A 23,053-nucleotide genomic window follows, 5' to 3' on the forward strand; every position below is an offset into this window, starting at 1 on the left:
AAAATCATACTCTTGGTTAAATTAAAAGTATTTAAATCTTTATTTATATTTTTTAAAATAATCATACATCTCTCTCTAGTTAATCTATAAAGCATAAGTTCTAACAACGATCTTAGAGAATGATCTTTTTAATTTAACAGATACTTGGTGATCACACAAAACTATTGATACTCCTCTACTTTTCGACCATCAATTTTTACTCATTAGATAATATCTTCGTCTATCTTTCTATCTTGTTGAATAATTGATTCAACGCGCCTAAAACTTTTACTTAACTTTTAAACTTATTATCCAGCTAACTTAACTTTATCATCAGGAGTACTAGTATTACTAAGATTACAACTCATATATTCAGTCTTAATTTAAAACATTAACTTTCAAAGTTTCTCCCTATGACTCAAATTTAAAATTAATTCATTTAAACACTCATCAAGTAAAACAATATGATCAACAAATAAAATACATCAAGGAAGTTTTTTCTGAATATGAGTTGTAAATCCATTCATTACTAATGTGAAGAGGCAAGGACTTAATATGAATCCCTTAGATATACTCTCTATAACACTAGTGACTATACTATCTGCCGATATAATTAGTAGAAACACTTTTCTTTTCTAAAACTCATCATCTTAAATCTCTAAAAACTTTATCATAAGTCTTCTCTAAATTAATAAAAGTCGTATACAATTCTTTCTTCTTCTCTCTGTAACATTTTCCATTAATTATCTCAATAAATAGATAGTTACCACTTTTTATCTTCGTAGCATAAAACCAAATTGATATATAAAAATATTTGTTTCATATCTTATTTGACTTTCAATCTTTTTTTTTTCAAAGTTTCATAGTGTGGTTCATAATATTAGTTCCTTTATAATTAAAATCACCCTTGTTTTCATAAATTGGCACTATAAAACTGTTCCTTCATTTGTTAGACATTTTTTTATATCTCAAGATTTTATTAGATAAATTAGTCAAACAAACTATTCCCCTCACATTCTTACCTACTTTTATCTTTTTCAAAATTTCGTTGCTCTAATCTTATGAACAAATTAATAATTATTAAACCTATAACTATTATATATTTTTAAGACCAAGTTATTTGTGAAATATTTATTAAATAATTAAAAAAATACTTTATTCACCTTTCCTTAATTTCACTATCATTAATAAATATTTTTTTATATTCATTCTTAATACATTTTATATTACCTAAATCATTGCTCTTTCTTTTCTAGCCTTAGCAAAATTTGATATTTTTTTTTTTCATCCTTATTCATAAATCATTATAAAAATTATCTTAAGTTTTATATCTTGCCACAGTGATATCTCCTTTTGCCCCTCTTTTAGATTTTATTCATCTTTCGGATTTCTCCTCACTTATATAATTTCACAAATCTTTAAAGCATGAATTTTTATTTGTAATTACTTTTTTGAACTTTCTCACACCACCAACTCTTTCGTAAAGCTACACCTCTACTATTAGGTTCTCAAGAATCTCCAAGGATCTCCTTTCTTATGCTCATAATCTTATTTGTTATTATAGTCACATAACATTAATAGTATCCTCATTTTTTCCAAACCTGCTCATTTTCCACTTTATAGTTAAAAATCCTTATATTCTTGTCTCCACATTTTCTACTACTATTTTTGTCTTTCAATTTTAGCAACAAATATCCAATACCATAAGTCTATTTGATTCATCAAGCTTTTCCATATACAATTTTACAATCCTTATATATAAATTTCTCAAGGTTTGTCGTTGCATGCCGACCACGGTGCCGATCCTGTCCCAAATCAGTATATACTGATTGGTACCGACATACCATATGTTGGTATACCAGTATCTACTGACAAACTAGAAAAAAGACAGAAAAACCCAAAAAAAACCTGAAAATTTAAAAAAAATCTAATTTAGAATCTCTATCCATCTTTTAAGTGAGAAAAAAGTCAATTTGACTATAGTTGTTATTGTAATCAAATGTTTATCTCTCTTTTTGAAGTGTTTTGAGATCACATAATATAACAAAATCTAAAACCGTACCCTCTCCTCATTCCTTTCCCCATAACAAAAGTCCTCGTGTACTCTTTTAACTTCACAATATGCTTTTCCTACATGACCATTCAAATCTCCTCCAATCATGTTGTAATATAAATTCCATCCAAGCTGCATTTTAATTGATGGTTCTCTATGCAATACTGTATTGCTTCTGGCTTACAGATTACCACTGTTGGTTCTGGTGCTGCAACTTCAGTACTCAAATTTTGGTTGATTTCTCAGACTCAATGAAATTGAGAATGCTCGTGGTATCATGGATGTTCTAGCAGAGATGTTGAATGCCTTGGATCCTGTGAACAGAGAGGTAGGATGCACTTCAAGACTTATTTTTATAATAGCTTTTTATAATGCTATCTTCGAATATCACTTTTTTTGTTAAAATTGGCAATTAATTTGTAGTTTTAAAAGTCTTGAATGCATTTTTATTTTGCTGGGACCATGCTATCTTGACTAAAGTGAGTTAGAGGTCTTGGATGATAAAGTCTCTTTGCTGTGTTATTAGCTGGTCATTTATCCTTGAAAATTTTGAAAGCTCAATAGTTTTGGTTCAATTTAGAGTTTTCATTTTCTGCTCATCTCATGTTGATTTTTATATGCAGGGTTTGAAACAGGAGGTATTTGTTGACCTTGTCGGTCAATGCCGTACCTACAGACAGAGAGTAGTGCATCTCGTTAACACAACCTCGTAAGTACTCTCGGTTGCTCTCTCCATGTTTAATGAATTTTTAAAGAAAATAAAGTTAATGAAGTTTGGACTAAGCTGTTTTTACTTCTGCACAAATTTGTGATATATCACCAATTAATTTGTTTATGTATTTTTTTAGTCAGCATTTCCATTTTTGTCTCCAAAAAGATGAATTCAATAGTAGTTTTCCCCCTAGTCCCTTTTTACTTGCTCTCACCTTTCAAGTTGTGTTTATGGAAGATGGTGTGTCAAAGTTACTATGTTAGTCTTCCTCTGACATCTGATATAACATGATTGAATCATGAGATACTTGTGTAGTCACTCGACTGTGCTCATCAGCTTCCAAGATTTTGGTCTTTCATTGGTTATGCTGTTTTTACAGAGATGAGGAGCTGCTTAGCCAAGGACTTTCCTTGAATGATGATTTGCAGAATGTGCTAGCAAAGCATGATGCTATTGCTGCAGGTACTGCTGTTCATGATGAGAAACAAAAATCTGCACTTGACCATGTTGATGATTCTTCAGCTAGCAAAGAGTCAGATCAAAGGTAGTCCAGTTTCTTAAACAACTTGCTATTTACAAACTTTCTATCTACACCGTAGGCATGTTCATGCCAGGTTATGAGTAAATTCGAATCACTTCTTTGAGATAAATAAATGTATTGTGAAGTTTTAAGAACAAAATTTCTTTTGAGCATCTGCTTCTGAAATAGTAGTTGGACAACTTGAAGATTGTTAATCTCTTTAAAGTCTGTTATTCAATCAATTTCTTTCAGTCAAGATTAACCAACAGAACATGCTTTGTTTTGAGTGTGGCAAAGTTTACATCGTACTTGGTGATGTTTCTTCTTTCCATTCTAGTATGTAACATGATCATAACTTTATGACATAGGTTGTCAACTGCAAGTTCAAGCTCAAGTAACCAGCCGCCTCCTCTTCAGCAATCACTGCTACATGGATCTCCTGCATCCTGTGATTCAGCAATCTCTTCCGCAAAAATTGAACCCAGTATGGACCTTATTAGTGGTGATGACTACAATAAACCTGCAACAGAGAATCTGCTAGCTCTTGTTCCTGCCAGTGAACCACTTACCAATGTTGCTTCTGAGCAGAACGTCTTAAGGCTTGCAGAAATGTTTCCTCCTATCATATCTAACAGTAGCAGCACAAATCCTGCAAACCGTTTTGATTCGAATTCTGGAATTCCTGCACAACAGACATATCCTGCTGGAACCAACATTCAGCTGCAGGTGCACCTAATACAACAGCCTGCCCTTTTTACTAGTGGAGGCATCCAAAGCTCAGGAGCACCTCAATTTGAGCAGGCAAGTCGTGATCAGGGAGTGCAGCTAACCCACATGAGCATTGTGTGGGATGGTCAACTTTCTCCAGCATATAATCCAGAGGAACAGGCACTAAGTTATGGTAAAACCATCACCTTTTCATCTCATTCTTTACACTTGTTTTTCTATTTAAAATTCTATCAACCTTTTTTCATGGTTATACTCTTGGCATCTCTAAGTTTCATGGTTATACTCTTGGCATTCCTCCTTTAAAGTGAAGAGACGTGCTTGTTTGTTCTGCAATTAATTGATACCCATCCCATTGAAAAGAAAATTTGACTAAGATGGTTATAAGACTTGATGTTCTAGGGATTTAAATGTTTGAGTTCTGTGAAAAATATCATATACAAAAAGTGTCTTGTAAGGGGGGAATGTTGAGATGCCATGAATGGGCATTATACACCATATAGAATAAGCAATCATTGTATTTATAGTAAATCACAGGTAACTCCTCCTTTTGAGTGAGAAACCATTAGCATTCAACTAGGAAAGTGTTCAGTGCAAAACATTCATAATCCTTTATAACATCACTTGATTATGAGCAAATCCTTCCTCTCATATGTATATATTTATTTCTGGCATCCCACTCACCCATAAAACCATATCAAAAGAACTTTGTTCATCATTAAAGATCACTGAGATGAAAAATCCATTCTACAATAGAATTGTGATTTTTTTTTTGTTTGGGGGTGTAATTGAATTTCTACTGATGCAGATGATCAAGCTGGTGCACTTCCCCCACCACCATGGGAGGTGCAACCTGCGCAGAATGATTTGCCAGGTTTGCAGCCTCAACCATTTCAAATTGATCAGCTTGGAGACATGCATTCCTTGCCAATACAAACCGGCCAGCTTGAAGGCGCTCAACCTCAACCCTCGCTGGCCGGCCAGCTGGGAAAAATGCACCCACAGCATGTACTGGGCACCCTGCTCGAAGGGTTACAACCTCAGCTTGCACAAAGCAGTCAGGTGGTAGGCGTGTATCCTCCGATGCAAAACAGCCGGATGACAGCCATGCATCAACAGCAAATGTTTGGAGGCCGTGTCGCCGATATGGGTCAACAGTCCATGCAGGGAGTTCGGCTGACAGGCTACGGATTTGGGCAGCAACCAGATGCTCAATACTATGATCCAATGAGTTCAACATACCCTTATTCTAATCCAACTGAGCTCTCACATGGAATGTATGGGCTGTCCGTGCAAGATAATAGCACATATGAAGGTAGTAACAATTCTTCCTACCAGATGCCTACCATATCCTCATCTAACCTGCAGCAACTGAACAAGCCAATGAAGCCTGAGGACAAGCTTTTTGGTGATCTTGTTAGTATGGCCAAAACAAGACAAACTAAACCTACTGTCAGCAGGGTCCAGGGTTTGTAAAATTTAACGAGCAGAACTGTTTTTTCATGCTGATTCTGGTGCTTGATTATTATGTATTTTCTCTTGTCTGCAAATCTCCATTTGTATTTTGTCCTCTTTTTATCAATCATTCACTTCATTTTGGAGGATAGAGGTGATTAAAGAGATCTGATGTACAGTGTTGCTTACATGTTTGATGATTCAGAGCCCTCATTTTAGACCGCAGACCTCTTCCGTAAGTCACTCTTTGTCTGTGATGCTGTAAATTGTTTGAAGAGCATATCGAGTGAGAGTGACTTTGATTCGAGTGTTTCAGATGAGTAATATGATACAAGTTGACATATAGCACACGTAGTGAAACTGATGCACTACTGTAACCTCAAATATTGCTTCGATCTACCAGTATATGAATGTACAACAAAAATGCCATGGCTTTATTGCTAAGAGGGTTGATATCCGAACACCCCTTTCTTGTGAACCATTGGAATTGGAAACAAGTTTGGTGCTTATCGATGATTGTAGAGGCTTCATGCATCCTGATAAAGCTGATGATATAAGATATTGGAACCCCAATCGGTAAATACGAAATGGATCCTCGCCTAGCATGCTGTGGCCAAGAAATCATCACTTGGTTGCTCCACCACTAGATAGGTAGGTTTGTATTCCAAGTGACAAACCAGCTTTGGCTTTTAAAGACAAACAAGATTATCCAAATTAGAACTTAGCTTTAATATAATCTTAACACTCCATATGTTGGTAAAAGGTTGGAAGTTATGTTACTCTCCATCCACATCGACTAAAATATTTGATGAGACTATTATTTTGATGAAAACAGATGGAGAGGAGACAACATGCTGCTTCTACGATGCAGAAGAAATAAGCTGTTTTATTTGGACAGGAAAAGATCTCAGGACACCAATCTAATTACCTCGAACTAACTTTTCTGCTGCGCAAGTATTTGATGATTGAAATAATGCTGAACTAAAGGAAACACACACTGCTAAGAGAAGTGGAACGGTAAACACAAAGAAAATTTGATTTTATCACTTAAAAAGGCATCTTACAAAGAGAACAAATCTTCCCATGTTTCATCTTACATGGTCTTTCTCACAAGGGAAAAATATGTATATATATCTTAGAAAGTTGATGGCAAGTTTGATATAAGAAAAATGGAACACATAAAAAGACTACAATAATTAACAAGTCAGAGATCAATTATGAAAGTAAAACTTACTATTAACTAAGACCAAGAACTACCTCATGGCACCATACATTTTTGTTGACAACTAGGGAGCAAAACTTTAATTGCCAACTTTACCAACTTGATAGGTGACCTCCTCATTTCATCCAAAACTAAGATAACTACAGCAGAATTTGACATCATTTCCGATGAGCAATTATGTTATAATAGGAAATGTCTTTCTCCACTCCATGGATTTCTTCCAGATGAGCAATCCATATCCCACAACAAGCAGTGCTACACTGATCAAACTCTTTCATTAATTTTAAGAGGTCCCAGTCACTAAAATTCTAGAAGGTATTTTCTTCTGAATGATCTAAGCCAGTGGCCGCATTATGCAGCTATAGAAATCAAAAACAACGGAGCAACAAGAATGTGAATTTCAAGAACGTGCCGGTTTTTGCTGAAACAAAGAAAATCTCCAAGAGTGCATTTAACAAGAAATCACATCCTGTCGTACTTCATCACCAGCTGAAGCCTCTTGTGACCCAAACAGAACCACCAGATCTGTCATAAAGGCATCGAGATGCCTGACAAAAGAAATTTTTTATAGCCAGCTGGCGATAGTTGCTTGACCAACACAATGTAATAACAAATAAATAACAAAAAGAAACATACTAATTTCTGCTAGATATTAAAGCTTCTAGTCTAGCAATCTTTCTCACCATGTGCAAATGATGATTTTCAAAAATTCACATTCAGCACATATATTAGTTTATATAAACTAAACAGTTTCTGTCCAAAAAAAAAAAAAAAGTAACATCAAAGGCAAAACAAGTTAAGGATAAACTTAAATTGCCTCTCCCTGTGCTATTCATATAAGATACAACAAAAACCCACTAGGAGAAAGGTGACCTTGAAAGTATACTGCATGATAAAGTACACGAAGGATTACCAAATGCTAGCATGGTAAGCCGTATGTACTGTGAGATCGCCTAATGGTAGTCTAAAGTCATGCAGCATGCTTATATCATTGTAGCACTAGCAAAGTGGACATAGTAGCCATCTAGGCATTCTGCCTGCAAGGTTATTCCAATAAGCTTGCAACACAAGACAGTCAACACCCCATGGAGAAACTACAGAAACAAACCGATAAACTTATTGGTTATCCAATTATGAATATCTGAATGTTAAGGTCACAGTATCTTAACGGTCTTAAACGTGGTATTTGGTTTTGATAGCATTTAATATATATTAGTCACGAATATGGGAAAAATCATAGTAACCTATGACATGGAATGACATGGGTGCAGTATCATACAGGTGTGTGATTCTTCCCCAAACTCTTTTTTTTCCCACCAAGGATAAGTGTCAAAGGCAGGATTTGAGCTAGGACCTTGTCATAAACTGTCAAAATCTTTATCAACTAAGTTACACCTTCACTTTTAGTTGGTTTATATCTAAATAATATTCCCAATTTCTGTAATCTGGATCATATATCACGTTCTGAAATATAAAAATATGTGAATCAGGACAAGGATTGTGGTATCTAAGGTTAGAGGGATCCTGATAACTCTAGGTGAGATAGCAGGAAGCAAAAAAATATATAGATTCGACTAACTAGTGATTGTCAAATAATCATAAATATGGAACAATTAAGACAAAACCTCGGAATGGAATTCAATATGTGCAAGGTGACAAGGAGGATTCATTTTAGAACACATTTGAGGTCCTCTCTAAGATACTTCGGCTGACCAGAATCAAAACCGCGTAAATATAATGAAGAATTTCTACATAACGAATCTATTTCCTCTTCACTCGATGGAGAAAGGGGAGTAATTTTGATTCTCTATGCCACAATGGTTTAATAGAAATCACTAGATGCCAAAGACTGAACTCCCAGGATCTGTTAAGAGTGTAGTACTAACCTTGTGGAACCCATCCCCAGCTCTGGGGCTCCGCGGGGAGAAGCGAGTTCAGTCGAGCCGAAGCAACCGCAGCGTGGAGAGGCAACATCGACGCCAAACAGCGGCTGGAACTCAGAGCAGGTAATCTGATGTCAGCATCAACCATACGCACATCAAGATCGAAAATTTCCCAATCTCCCCCAAAGATGAACCACCGGAACCACCGATCGAAGAAACCAAAAGCCCGTACCTCGGAGCGCAACAACCGCGCCTCTTGGACGAGGTAACCGGTGATCGAAGGCACGACGAGGGCGGAGAAAGCTGGGGCTCGTGCATAGAACTCTTCGAGGACCTGAGAGACATCGAAACGGCCCGAATCGAAGCCCTAGATCGAAGCAAGAGAGGAGAAGCCATCGTTCCTTCGTTTTAGTTCGATCTCTCTCACTCTCCTCCCCTCTTTCCCTTCGCTTCTTCGGGGAAGGAAAGGGTTTTAGCGAGAAGAGAACATATAGGGCAGTCGAAATAAAGATAAATCGTGGCCGTTGGTTGAGAAGATTACGAGCGATTCCTACGGTTCGGATTCATTTTCACATAAGGAAGCAGCCCTTACCGATGGTTTTTATCCTCGACGCAACGAGATCGGAATCGTCCTTCCCACTTTTTTATCCTCGACGCAACGAGATCGGAATCGTCCTTCCCACTCCGATTTCAACCGTTAGATCAATATCAACGGTCAGAGACACGTCTAGAATAAGGATGGGTGTTCGGGCTCTTAGTGAGCTGGGCCGGGCCGTATTCAGAGTTAACCCACAACTCAATGGACAACACTGTGATTGGATAGCTAAATTAATTCTGCCAAAATACCTTTTCGGCAAAATATATTTTTCATATAGAATGCGAATTAAACAAATCAGATTGGTAGATTGAAAGTTAATTCATCTTTCTAGGTGGCACTTATTAGTAATTATATTGTCCTGAAATATATTTATTTATAACAACTGTAGTTAAGACAATTTATCGGAAAAAAAAATTGCACACATTCACAATCAACTTCACATGAAAATATTTTTTAATGAATATTAAATTCTTTAAATTGGTTCGAGTCAATCAATTGGAGTCAATTCCCTTCGTTTGTCTCCTCTGTTTGTAAGAAACAAATAAAGATAGATGCATTCAGGGCAACAAACGAGCAAGAGAGATTGCCATCATATTATGGGTACAGCCACAGCATCTTAAATAAACTTAAATGCAGATGGGAGGAGTTAAAACAAGACCGACCTGAACAAGAAAAAGGGAAAAGAAAATTTGATCTCACATGTACACACTGCTACATCGATGGCATATCTACAAACTGGTTTCCAATGTGGCTTCTTTACCAGATTGGTCGGGCGAGTCGAAGGTACATGATCGAAGCAGGTCAACTTTGTTCTTGCATTATCGTTGGGCGCTACCAAATCAGTTACTCCAGTTCTTTAGCAAAATCTATATTGTCGACAAAGACCTGCAAAAGATAACAATGAGAAGTGAATCACAATGTTGCCAACTTATCAACCTCATCCTACATAAACTTGTGAAGATTTGATATAACAGATCCATATCCAACGATATAATCCCAAAGAATGCAATTTGACAATAACATGTGAAAAATCTAAGACAAAAAACAATGTCTTCAATGTACTTCGTTAATGAAACTTGTGCAAGTCTTATAAAAGATCATCATGTAAAATGAATTGAGAAGACCAATCATGTTAAAGGCATACAGCCCACATTGTTTCATAAAACTTTAATGCCAGTTAATTAATTAAGTAAAATAATTCATTCAGCCTCAGAAAGAAGGATTAAAGTAAGCTGAAAGAAAGGTGAAGAATTTGCCATCATATGCATATCAACATAAAGACATGTTCTTGAACACACAATACTGAAGTACAAGGTAAACTGAAATGTGGATTGCAAAAATTAAGAGTTACATCAGTAAACGCAACAATTCTATGAATCGATTTCAGTAATAGAGCATAGACAAAGATCAAGGACATAGAGAAGGTCAAATGTAGGTACATACTGTTTTCCAGCCATCTGGATCTAGGCAGGCAGTAATCTTGGTATTGATGCCAGGTAACGGACCAGGTTCACGAGTTATTTTTCCACCATATAATCTTATAGCTTCCGCAGTTTTGTACACATCATCTGTCCCAATTGCAATCTAGCAAGTGACATGTCAATTGGTTTAATAACCATTGTTTACATTAAATTTTAAAGCATAAAATCTCGATGGGAAGGGAACTTGGTAAAGAAAGATTCTTATAAGAATCACAAAAGATGGCATAACTAAGACGGTTATCTATGACAAAACTGGTATGACATGCTACCTGGGCATAGGCATTCCCTTTTTCATATTCTTTAACTCCATAATTGTAAGTTAACTCCAACACTGCACTCTTATCTTCAGGACCATATCCCATAATTGCTATTGTATACTGAAAAATATATATATATTAAAGTGCACGTCTAAATAACATAAAATTTCAAACAATAACCATAAATAAAGATATCCTGGACAGGAATATTATACCAGAAACAATGCTAGAAGAATGTGGATAAAAGTTATGATTTTTAAAAGAGAGAGCTAGAACAACAAAGTAGCACGGATGTTCTACACAGGTATAAGGTGTCGAACAATGCTAATAAAATATATGGTTTGAGGGTAAGACTTTTCACTGAGATATAGAGGACATTAAAATATCAAGAATATGTTCCCATGCTGTTATAGAAAGCTCAAAATTAAAAATAAAGCCTAAGCCAAAGGAGAACAGCAATAGCAATAACAAACCACTGTTGCAATTAGGTTCTGGACGAACTGATCCTTATTAAGCCCTTTTAAGACAAGCACTGGAGATAGAATAGGCAATTTGATAAAAGAATTGCAAGCAAGAGGAAGGTAATCATTTTTCTACTACTACCAGGTGGTTAACCCTTGCATCCAGCCACGCAAACAATGTTGAGCAATATCACTAGTTGAAAAAATGGATAATAAAAAATAATTTCAATTATTGGTTGGGCTTCTGTCAAATACATTTGTTATTCTTTCAATTCCCAGAATGCAATCAAATATAATCTGTGACTATTTGTGTATGTATCTCCATATCTTGCTTTTGTCTTTGCAATTTATCTGACACACGAATAACAGTTAAATCCATTTCTCATGATTGTACCCATGGAAAACCAATCACAGCAAAACTAAGACTTTAAAAAAGACAATGAAGTTAGCAAAGCCTGACATCAAGATAAATCTTAATGGAAATTATACATATCGATTCACAAAACTGGTAACACACAACCAAGTGGTCTTGTTGGTGGCAATTGGCATACTTAACGGAGTCTGCTTGACATCAGTCAAATATGATGTTGGAAGCAAGGAACTAATAATCACAGATTCAAGAAACCAGATATTTCCCACCAATGACGAACATAATGTATACCAAACATCTCAGTACAAACAAGTTCAAAAGACATATAATGTTAAATACCTTGTATTCAGGATTGTCCCGCTTGCGTAGAAGCTCCATACCAAATGCCTTATCAAATGAGAAAGATATCAGCCGATAATAACAAGAGTGAACAACTTAAATCACAATTTTATTGCCATATTACCTTCTCATAGAAATTTATGGAACGGTCAAGATCTCCTACACGAAGCATTACTTGACATAAGGGCTCCGGTGTAGGGCCTCGTTCTAAAAGCTCAAATTTATAACCATCAGGATCTTCAATAAAGGCAATTACACTTTTGCCACCCTTCACAGGTCCAGGTTCTCTGGTAACTTTTCCTCCCTTGGCTTTGATAAGATCAACTGTCTTTGCAACCTGTTGAACAGAAACATGGGATATCAACAGAGAACCATTTTCCTAAAAAAATTATGAGATTTATACAGATTATCCTAACATACAAGTTGTTGACATGCTACCTAAAGAAGCAATCCCTTTACAGAAAGGCTTCGTGAAAAAACCTAACCACTTAGAAGGGGCAACAACTGACCAACATGAGTAAGGTTACTTAGCATGATTGATTTGGATTAATCACAGGCCATGGTCACTATGTTTACGAATTTATGTTATAAAAATCTTTTCATTATAAAAATAATGCCAACCAAACTAACCTGTCAACATATTGAAAAGATTGTTCCATATACAACTCACTAGCCCCATATATTAGTACTTTCATGAAGGGTTGTTATTTTTGTGAATAATTATTATATGGGTCAATGGTGATTATGTTTCTCTTAAGTTACAGATTACAGATTGCTTAAATTGTACAGTCACAGAAAGTTAGTACATATTTATTTAATATCAAGCTCATGTTGAGCCATGTACTACTTTCTAAAGTTTGTTACATCAGTGCAGTAGTATCTTTATCATCCCTATATCCCATGTTCTCATGTCCGTGCTTCAATGACGACATGAACACTGCACTCGTGCCATATCTAATCTCACATAGCAGCATACAGAGTCATGTGTTAGGTATCCTACCTAAAACAAATTATTTAAAGGCAAAATGTGTCCCCTCACATTCCCCAAAAGTGGTTTCATATAATTTTTTTTACAAATACTTACCGAGTTTACATGTTGTATTGCTTTTTATCACAAGACTTAATAATCTAGCTCTATAATTCCCCACACTCCATCAGAGCTGCACATAGGTCTACACTATTTCCCCTATAAAAGGCATATCCATAGATCAAAAGACAATCTGCTCTGACTTATAGTTTTATATGGTTTCCAATGCTAACCAAGCATCCTTTTATCTGTTCACTGCCAAACGAGCATGTTGAGATTCTCCCAGTTCAGGTAATGGCTGACAAGTTCCAAATTCTTTTAGACATTACACACTGTTCATCATCATTAAGAATATCTATCTATGTGCAGCCCATACTTTTTTAGGTCAAAAAAATCCATCTCTTTCAGGCTTCTCTCCTTTGGTTAATAAGCTTTATCCCAGTGCACCTATTGTCAATGGTTAGGGTTTTAGAAACATTCTTCAAAGGGTCTAATACTATTGCCTGATTCGGATATCACTTACCACGAGAAAGAAAAACAAGTCTCAGTATACAAGTCACAGATAAACTCTCAGTATACAAGCCTTACTGCCTCAAAAAAAATGTTCATAGGTTTGCTCGTCGTGCATAATGTTTGTGCTGTGTCATATCATATCCTTCCAAGGGCCAGTTCAACACAAGTGGCAAGGTGTGACGTCACCTAAATGAATTGGGTTATACAAGTTATCGTTGTTGACAATTGCACTGACATGGCAAATGGCCTAACAGCATGAATCAGCAGGACATAACACAAGGTGCTCGATACTTCAACATGATCAGTGCACTTGTACATTGGATCTTCAAAGTTGGAAATAGTTGACTAACAAAAGCCTAAAATAAACCTTGCCAAGAGATATTCAACTCATGTTCCCTGAGTTTATCAGTAAAGTAACTTTGTAATAATTAGAGATAAACTTCTTGCATTTCATTTGGCACAAATCAAAACCAGTGTTTTCAAAAGGTGCCCGGGCACTCACTTGAGCGCTAGGGCGACACAAGCCATGGCCTAAGCACCTCGCAACATTTCAGAGCAAGACGTTTCAATGAAGCGCCGCTCGGGAAAGTGCCCGAGCCCAGGCGCTGGATGCCTCAGGCGAGGGCCCACACCAAATCAAGTAGACTTCAAGCCTGGGTTCGACTAGGTGAGTAAGTTGGTTCAATCGAACCAACTATTGTAGGTTGTATAGGCGCTTACCCTAACACCAACCCAGTGAAAGAAACCAAAAGCGAAAACCTATTGCTCGCCTGTTGCCTTCGCACGTGTTGTTCGCCACTGCAACTTCATCCGCCACTTTCATACACCATCCGCTGCCATCGGCAACCTCTTCTGCTTCATCCACTGTTGTGGCTTCGTCCATTCGCCATTGCAGCTTCATCCGCCGCCCTCTCCAACTTTGTCTGTCGTTGGTTTCCACCTTCCTCTACAGCTGCCAGTTACTTCTGCATCTTCTCATTTTATAGGTAGTACTTTCGTCAAGTAACTTGTTGCACCATATTGAGGTGGTGCACTATTGCTCAATTAGGAGTTAGAACTTAGGAGTTCTAAGTTCACCACATTATGATCATATTTATCAATCGTAATATATTTTTTAAAATTTTAATATTCATGAGCATCTCACTAAGTTCATGTGGGCGCCTAGTGCCTCAAGCATTTTGGGTCCTTGGTAGCTTATGCTTTTAAAAACATTGATCAAAACGTGATAGTATCATGCACAAAGACAAAAAAACTTTACATGTGAGTCAGAAACAACCAAAATTTTTGTTCAGACCTCCAATTTTGCATTTTAAAGAAATAAACATACATTACTTTGTAAAACACAAGCATGCGCAAGCCAAAAGAAGAATGACAATGCAAAAAAGTATATTCGTGAATTGAAATGGTGACTTACGTCTTCAACTGCAATACCAAAGTGACCAAAACCAGTGCCAATCTCATATTTGTCAACTCCATAGTCTGCCATTGTTTGCACAAATAAATTTTGAGCCAAACATGTCAAAACAAAAGGTTTGTTCTGTTAAGCAAGCAAATGTATTGCAAACTACAAGATATTCCCACTAAGCAAAATATTTGCATTACAATCTATGATACAAAATTGTGAATACAGTTTCTGACATATTGACATGAAAAGATATTTAGAAAGCTCACTGTATGTAAGCTCTACAACAAAATGTGAGTCTTCAGGGCCATATCCAAGGAAAGCATTTGTGTATCTTTCCTCAGGAATGTCACGTTTCCGCAGCAACTTCATCCCCAGGCACTCTGTATAGAACCTGTACCGGTTAGAAAAATAAGATCATAAGAATTCACGTGAATCCAGATCTATTACAGAACATTCCATATTAAACAGGATGTCTGAGTTGAAAAAAATCACTTTATTGTCTTGTCCAGATCCCCAACACGGTAAACAACATGAAGCATCCTTCTATTATCCTTGTTCACCCACTCTAAGGCCTCTTCTTGATTAACTGGGGTGCTTGTTTCTGCTGTATTTCCAAACGCACTGGCCATTGTACAATTTACTTTTTTTTTTAACAGCTGCTCCAGATGTAGAACTGCATAAACACCTGCTTTCAAAAAGCAAAGGAATCAGGCTTCAGAAAAATAAATAAATAAATAAATACAAGAAAATAGAACACACTTAGACAGCAAAATCCACCATAATTAGAAAGTACTACTTGAAAAGAAAATTGCATGTGTAAAAATACCGCTCCAGCATCCAGCAAACAAATACTAATTATGGTAATTGAGCCAAGCCAAAGATTTACCTCGTCGGTCAAGATATAGAACAGAAAACCTACATTTCGGATTCAACAAAAAATAATTCCTTTTATATTTACGAATCATCGTGGAAAGCAAAAAAGGATATAGTAGCAACTTCAGATAATCACGATGAATAGATATGTTAGTGAAGAAAAGATGCAATCTTGAACGAGACCAACAAAAGCCACTGGTGGTACAACTATCGGTCCGGCGCTAATCGGACCCAACCTAGGTTCCAATTGCCAAACCACGTCTGGAAAATCAATCATGAGAAATCCACAGGGAGACGACTCGACACAGAGGAGAAATGAAGGTTTTGGAGCTTGGGTAGGGGCGACCACCGAATGATCAGAGCTCACCGCTACCGAGACGGGCGGGAGGAGCGCACCGACGAGGAGGGACGGAGGACGGGGAGGAGGAGAGACCGAAGCGAGAGTTTGGAGACAATCGTAAGGCGGAGAAAGAGGGGGAGAGCGGTGGTCGGAAGGCGGCGGCGACGGCGGCGGAGGCCATGGGCGTAATCCTCACCATCCGCCGGCTGCGTCCTTGCGGAGGCCTCTGCTCCCGGTCGCTCCCTCGCGAGCAAGAAGCAGCAGCAGGGCGGGCGCTTCGCGAGCTTCCGTTCCCGCACCCTCTCCCTCTCTATCGGTGGCGCAGGATTCAGCCCGCGGTATATGGCGCGCGGACCGAGGAGGCCGTGCAAGGTTTTCTTATCGACGAATAAAAAGGCTGGCTCAAGCAAGGGATCGGCGTATGGAATAGGTTGCATCGAGATTTGTGAATCGTTAGATCAATCACGCGGTGGCGTGAGTAATCTTTTCTTGTTAATTCCAAGTCGAGAGATAGTGTCTCGTATTATCATATTTCTTACAAATACTTATTATATTTTTTGGAAACAATATTTAAAACAAAAATTAGAAATAATTATTTTTAAATATACTTATAGTGTTTTGCTGGTTATAATATTTGTAAATTTAAATAGGAGTTATAATATTTTTACTCTATATTCAAAAGCACTATTACTTTATTTAAAAATATTATAGTTCATTTTTTTTGTTAACATTTTCCATAACGAATGAAAACAAATATTATAAAGTTTTTCAAAATATATAAACATAATCTTAAAAACTAAATGAGAAAAAAATAAAATTTATATGTCCATTTAAAATATTATAAACAGGTAGTGTTTTTTCACCCTTTTTATTGACATTCTTCTGCAGTAAATGAAAACAAATATATAGATATAAATTTCATGTTATGTTATAAAACAAAAGAATCTTTGTTATTATTTATTTTGAAACATGTCAAAATCTTATTAATTTTCATCCAAAATCATCTATAATAAATATGGTTGATGGGGATTTGAACTAATTAAGTTTCATCCTTTATTTTTTTACTTTTATGATAAATAAACATAAATATCATGATGCTTTTCATAATATGTACCTGGATTTATGATTAAGTGAAAAATGAGGATTAGTTATCCTTTAACATGAAATATACCAAAATAATCCTGATTTCAATTCAAAGACATTCGAAAACTTTCAGATAAACCATTTTATGAAATTTCAAAAGATATGAGAACATTGACAATTATAGTTGATGAGGATTTAAAGCATTGATTTTGATTATAGTGTTTGGAACAGAAAACTCACCACCACATCGACCTGTGATTACTTTCCCTTCCCAATCTTCACTGACCCACCTATAAGAGAGAGAGAGAGAGGACCGGGGGGGGGGGTGGGGAGGAAAAGGAGTGTTGCCTTCAAGCTACTCGATACCTTCTTGGCATATTTCAGCATTAGGGCCGACAAAAGATCTTTAGCATAACACGACATGACATCTCGAACCCGAACAAGACAATCATACAACCTCCACGTTGTTTGGTGTTGCACATGTCGACGTCAAACACACGGATCCATTCCGAAAAGCTCGGAACGATGTCATACGATGAGTACATGTACAGAACACCACGATGCCCGTTCGCAAGAAATAAGCTCAACGTCATACACGTTGGCACCGAACACCACGGAGTCATTTCGCAAGAAATAAGCTCAACGTCATACACGTTGGCACCGAACACCACGGAGTCATTTCGCAATGCTTGGAACAACGTCGCACGATGCCAACCCATATGGGTCTACCGACACTCCTCCACAGGGTATAAGCCATCCATTCGAGGAGTTGACGGTTATTAAAGGACCATGTATGATCGACCACTCTTTCGCAGGTATAAAAGTCAACCCTTTGATTAATAGGAAGAGAAATTGGCATATTTGATTCACTTTTATTCCACTCAACTCTAATTTAAGCTTTAGAGAGATCGAGTCAAGAAATTTCCCTCCCGACCTTGATCAGAGTGCACAGGCTGACAACAAAGAAGCAAGCGACGAGGCCCACAACTCAACTCGACCCGACGCTCACTTCCGCCTATTCGAGATCGGATCAAGCTATGCTAACTCCTCGATCATGACGTAAAGGTTCACCAACACTTCTCAGCCTCCTCTTTCTTGATCTCTGTGCTCTCGGCGGGGAGTAGGATGGATACCTTCTTAAAGATGAAGATCACCGGACCAGGGACGAGACCGGGGCCATACTCGGTTGCAGCCTCGCCCCACTGGCTGGGAGCCGTATCGCTGTCGATCGCTGGCTTGGGGGCACGTCAATTCCCCCCACCGACAAGCATTTAAATAGAGTGGTGAATGGATCCAGGAACCTGGCAAGACAATCCGATCCGAACCCAAAATAATTGGATCCATTATGTCCACCGAGAGGATAAATGTGTCGGCACTTGGGTTGGCCCTGTCGGACTCCAGATGAGGGCGAACCAGAAATACTCCAAATTGGCTCGTTCGTTCCTATTAAATCGAATGATAGGAGTTGAAAGAATCAACGTGGGGAACCGGACATACCAAGTTTGCAATGGCCATATTTATCATGAAAAACTTCATATAGTGCCGCTAAACACTTCTCCAGAAAACTATAAATGTAAAATAGGCAATTTGAGATTGTACAGTTTCTACATTTTCATTACTGTCTTAAAAAAGATTACACACGTGAACAAAAAAGGGCAAATGATCATTTGACAAGTAGAAAATTTTTTTTTGCAGAATCATAATGACCAGAAATAAAATACTCAAAAGAGAATGCAATTAACCATAAAGATGTGAAATTACACAAAAAACAACAGGTGTTAGAGATGTAGTGTTCCGATGCTCCTTCCCCACACAGAATCTAACCGTTGGATCCACCACATCCATGCAAATTATTCTTTTAAATACAAATTAAATGGTCTGAAATAATGTATATCGTATCAAAATGCTTAAGCAAAATTTTCTTCCGAGAACCATATACTATATTGTATATGATTTGTACACAATATTCTGTTTGAGAAAAAGTTCTGCAAAATGTTGTGTTTGTCGTTTTGTATTATTTTATATTGGTTGTACCTTCATCCTTAATGAGAACCATTTTATCTGCAAATGTTAGCACAAGAGGCCTTATCAAATGCATAAATACGACAGACACGGGCTTTATAAATATAACCTCATTTTAAAATATAAAAAAGAGTAAAACACAAAAATTTCACCTCATTTTCAACCTTTCTTGAAACAATACTTGATCACAATCTCTATCACGATCGTTGCTTTTCTGCAAAGAGAATGCTTGATGCTGCAATCATGCTAGGGTAGCAAACAGCTCCAGTGTAACCCAATTTTTCTAGCAACAGACGGTGCGTATCTTCGCTGGGAGGACAGAGAAGCTGTAGGACTTTTTCAGCTGCTGAAGTCTGCTTTTCTTGAATATTGTTATCAAGAACTACTTTACTGCAGTGCCAAAAGCAGGATGGATTTATACATTAGACATCTAAATTATCTACATGGCAGGAAATAAGAACAAGGCATAGTGAGAGAGAAAGCAAACATTACAACAAATGTAAGCTTTGCAACTTGTTATGTGCATGACCTTGTTATTAAAAATGTTTAGAAGATTCAGCACCAGACATCCAACTATGAGAAATTCTTGCACATATCTGGTTTAAGTAGCTCAAAATTCCAGGCCAAGTTCTAGCCATCCTGACATGTTAAGACCACATGGGCGAACAAGAACTTGCACAGGTGAACACACACACACACACACATACCGAACATAATGTGGTAAAAGCAGCTCAAGCAAAAGGCTCAAAGACATTGTCAAAAGAAAGGTTTCACCCTGAAAAGCTGAAGATGTTCATGACACCTAACTTCTATGAATAGTTAAGTTTCACTTCCTTGCTATTTGTTGCCATATGATCATGTAAAAATGCCCATCCTTCCACCTTATCAAGCATTCCAGTACCACAAACAGAGCTCTAAATGTTTAAGCACTAAATTGATAAGGAAAAGGAGTAAGAATTAAAGTTCAAACTTCAAAGCAAGGTTCTCAATTTCGGGAACTGGACAGGCATATCAATACCAGCATAGACCATGGTACTATTATGGTTGCAGGAGGGAGGAGGAAAAGGAGACAGGTGAAGATGGATGGGAGGAGGACGAGAAGTACCATCTGGTAGCGGATGATGAGTGGCAGCATTCAAACGCATAGGCGGAGATGTGTGGGCGGCAGTGTGCAGCACAGGCAATCCTGAGCATGCAGCAGTACTGCTGTCACTCCCGCACAGCTGCAATTCTCAAGCAGCTACGAAAGAAGTAACCCAGGACCTAATAAACCAGACATGACTGCCCGAGAAGAGGCCGCCACATACTGGTTCATTCCAGGACCAGTAAATATCTGCCGGTATGGACTGGTTTGGGCATTCTGCATTCCATGCTTCAAACTACTATAGGATATGAAAATTTAAATTCATTTGCTGTATGCATGTAGTCAACAACCGGTCCTCACAGAACCTCTCACTGATTACATACCAGTCTTACTCATAGTGCTATGAAAAGTAGCAACCATACCAAAGAGAACTGACACGAAAACACTATACCATACCGATTCAACATTGTACCACAGTGCCGTATGTTTACATTATTTCCTCAGTCCAAGTATTACTCATAGTGCTATAAAAAGTAGCAACCATACAAAGAGAACCGACACCAAAACACTATACAATACCGATTCAACATTGTACCACAGTGCAGTATGTTTACATTATTTCCTCAGTCCTGTTGATGGCCTTATGCATGACAATCTCATCCTAGTCTCATCCACCACAATCTATCATCTTAGAACCTTGACTAAAGAATAAAAGATCTACAAGCAACCCCGTATGCCCTTGCAAAATTCTCATCAACCAAAATCTTATAGGCTGTTATCTTATCATTTTTTATTCAACCTACAGGAATTTGTATGCCAATTTTAATAAATGCACATCCAAAACAAAAATCCTGAACATCATGTACCATCAAGATGACAATGAACTGAGTAACAATAACAGTCATACTAGGCCTAAACAATGTCTCTATCTCTAGTTCTCATTCATACATGCAATAACCAATTTGTTGGGTAGACAGAAGTTTACAACAATAACAACAACAAGAAGCCGGAATGTCCCAATCATTTATGAGCAACAACAAACTCCACACTAGAATCCACACCAACGTCCTGAAACACTAAACCAATACATAGAACCACAAATAGGGGTCCAAAACAAAGGTTCCATCAATATTTGCCCAACTACCTTATGCCTGTTTGGTATAAGATATCAAGCAAGGCTGAACTTTCAAAGTTCCAAACAAGAATTAAGTTGGTAGACTAAGAAATTTGGCCAATGAAGAAAATTTATCAAATTGTTTTACAGTAAGAATTTAAAATTTTGTAAATTAATCAAAGATAATCTAGTTAATAAAGAATTTGGTCACCAAAGACAATCTTAAATTTTTTATCAATGTCATTGCCTATAAAAGCTTAAGTCATTAAATGAGACATGATTTATGATTTTATATTCTTAAGTCTTAACATCACCTCTCATGTGTAGTTGGCAGGTGGCTCAAACTAATATGTGGAATTTGAATTTATTGAAGAAATCTTTCTTTTATAAGCATGGTCCCAGTGAGATTGGAAGAATACAGGACCTTCAGCTTTGATACCATCTTAAATTTTTTTATCAATATTATTATATCTAAAAAGCTAAATCTTTAGATGAGACATGTATATATATATATATATATATATATATATATATATATATATATATATATATATATATATATATTATTTATTTATTTATTATTTATTTATTTATTTATATTTATATATAATAGAACATAATTTATTTAATTACTCTAGAAGATAAGAATTATCAATTTGTAATAAGCTGTAGAATACTGCACTGCAGATCGCACATGCAAATTCACTGTGATAATTGAAAAAATATTTATACTGCAAAGATATTTTCCAAAAATCTTCAAAATGGTTAATGGTTGAAGGAGACGAGGTTTTCTAAGAACAAGTAGCAAAGAGACATCATTAAAGGTTGCATTTTTCTAGGCAATGGACTATGAAGTAGAGGAATTATGAACTGTTGCTCCTGTGTCTGACTCATTCTATTTATGAGTCAGTAAAGGAGATGAAATTTTATGATCCTCCCTAGGTGGAAGTAGCCAACCAACATATCAAACTCGAGGACAAATTATCTTGCATGGAAGTGGATCAGGGCAATCACATGCCTTCACTAAACATAACCTGATCCCTTGATTTAGCTTGAGTTAATTTTTCTTTTTGCGTTAATTAGTCAGTGAGTTAATTGGTAAACAGGAAGAGGATATTCAGGATTTGTGTACATCAGAAACAATATGACTATCAACTACAAGAGAGTTGTATCCAGCAAATGCCAAGAGCTCCTCTTTCAATGGATTTCTCAACATGAGAGAATCAAGTGTGGCCACTTATATATGTTAGCTTTATGAATGGTTCGGCTCTTAATAAGTTAATATTTCTTATATTAAAATACCTAGGTAGTATTGTCAGTTATAAGTATGTTTTTTGGGCAATCCACGCTTGCATATTTGGATCTGCAGATCTGAAATTCTATAGGTCTGGATCTAAAAGAGGCACTTTTATATTTGCCTCGGTTATAACAGTTGTAACAGTTCCATGAACTGGGTCTCCAAATCATTAAGACCTCACCAAGTCACATCTAAGATATGTAGTGCCACAAAAAGTAGGCAGAGGAACTAACACATAT

The 23,053-nt window shown here is 36.9% G+C and overlaps 2 protein-coding genes and 2 long non-coding RNA genes across 5 annotated transcripts; 1 reads left to right on the forward strand and 3 right to left on the reverse strand.

Moving 5' to 3' along the window:
* Positions 1-2,223: 2,223 nt before the first annotated feature.
* LOC135666729 (TOM1-like protein 9) lies at positions 2,224-5,651 on the forward strand. The gene is made up of 5 exons (XM_065178360.1): positions 2,224-2,360; positions 2,656-2,741; positions 3,124-3,288; positions 3,633-4,165; positions 4,799-5,651. Exons 1-5 carry the CDS (start codon positions 2,310-2,312, stop codon positions 5,464-5,466), a joined length of 1,503 nt encoding a protein of 500 aa, XP_065034432.1. The 5' UTR covers positions 2,224-2,309; the 3' UTR covers positions 5,467-5,651.
* A 1,272-nt stretch (positions 5,652-6,923) lies between these two features.
* LOC135666734 (uncharacterized) lies at positions 6,924-9,012 on the reverse strand. The gene is made up of 3 exons (XR_010509841.1): positions 8,783-9,012; positions 8,554-8,678; positions 6,924-7,215 (listed from the first exon to the last, which is right to left on the reverse strand). It is a non-coding gene; the product is annotated as an uncharacterized LOC135666734 (long non-coding RNA).
* A 692-nt stretch (positions 9,013-9,704) lies between these two features.
* On the reverse strand, positions 9,705-16,593 carry LOC135666728 (probable lactoylglutathione lyase, chloroplastic). Of its 2 annotated transcripts, XM_065178357.1 has the most exons (9): positions 16,242-16,592; positions 15,494-15,686; positions 15,268-15,392; positions 15,011-15,075; positions 12,181-12,393; positions 12,057-12,104; positions 10,899-11,006; positions 10,592-10,732; positions 9,705-10,033 (listed from the first exon to the last, which is right to left on the reverse strand). In XM_065178357.1, the coding sequence occupies exons 1-9, from the start codon at positions 16,411-16,413 to the stop codon at positions 9,992-9,994; spliced, it is 1,107 nt and encodes a 368-aa protein (XP_065034429.1). In that variant the 5' UTR covers positions 16,414-16,592; the 3' UTR covers positions 9,705-9,991. The 2 variants fall into 2 exon arrangements, with proteins under 2 accessions (XP_065034429.1, XP_065034431.1); XM_065178359.1 differs by lacking the exon at positions 10,899-11,006 and having other exon boundaries at positions 16,242-16,593.
* A 2,621-nt stretch (positions 16,594-19,214) lies between these two features.
* LOC135666730 (uncharacterized) lies at positions 19,215-21,923 on the reverse strand. The gene is made up of 2 exons (XR_010509840.1): positions 19,472-21,923; positions 19,215-19,358 (listed from the first exon to the last, which is right to left on the reverse strand). It is a non-coding gene; the product is annotated as an uncharacterized LOC135666730 (long non-coding RNA).
* Between the last annotated feature and the right edge of the window lie 1,130 nt (positions 21,924-23,053).

Source organism: Musa acuminata, unplaced genomic scaffold (assembly GCF_036884655.1).
Source record: "Musa acuminata AAA Group cultivar baxijiao unplaced genomic scaffold, Cavendish_Baxijiao_AAA HiC_scaffold_1124, whole genome shotgun sequence".
Classification (NCBI taxonomy): domain Eukaryota; kingdom Viridiplantae; phylum Streptophyta; class Magnoliopsida; order Zingiberales; family Musaceae; genus Musa; species Musa acuminata.

Excerpts from the sequence above, each read along its gene's own strand:
- LOC135666729 (XM_065178360.1), top strand. The coding sequence starts at position 2,310 with ATGGATGTTCTAGCAGAGATGTTGAATGCCTTGGATCCTGTGAACAGA. Across the intron at positions 2,742-3,123 it reads CATCTCGTTAACACAACCTC|AGATGAGGAGCTGCTTAGCC; the intron begins GTAAGTACTCTC and ends CTGTTTTTACAG. Across the intron at positions 4,166-4,798 it reads GGAACAGGCACTAAGTTATG|ATGATCAAGCTGGTGCACTT; the intron begins GTAAAACCATCA and ends CTACTGATGCAG.
- LOC135666728 (XM_065178357.1), bottom strand. The coding sequence starts at position 16,413 with ATGGTGAGGATTACGCCCATGGCCTCCGCCGCCGTCGCCGCCGCCTTC. Across the intron at positions 12,105-12,180 it reads CCATAAATTTCTATGAGAAG|GCATTTGGTATGGAGCTTCT; the intron begins GTAATATGGCAA and ends TCATTTGATAAG. Across the intron at positions 11,007-12,056 it reads GGGACAATCCTGAATACAAG|TATACAATAGCAATTATGGG; the intron begins GTATTTAACATT and ends TATATTTTTCAG.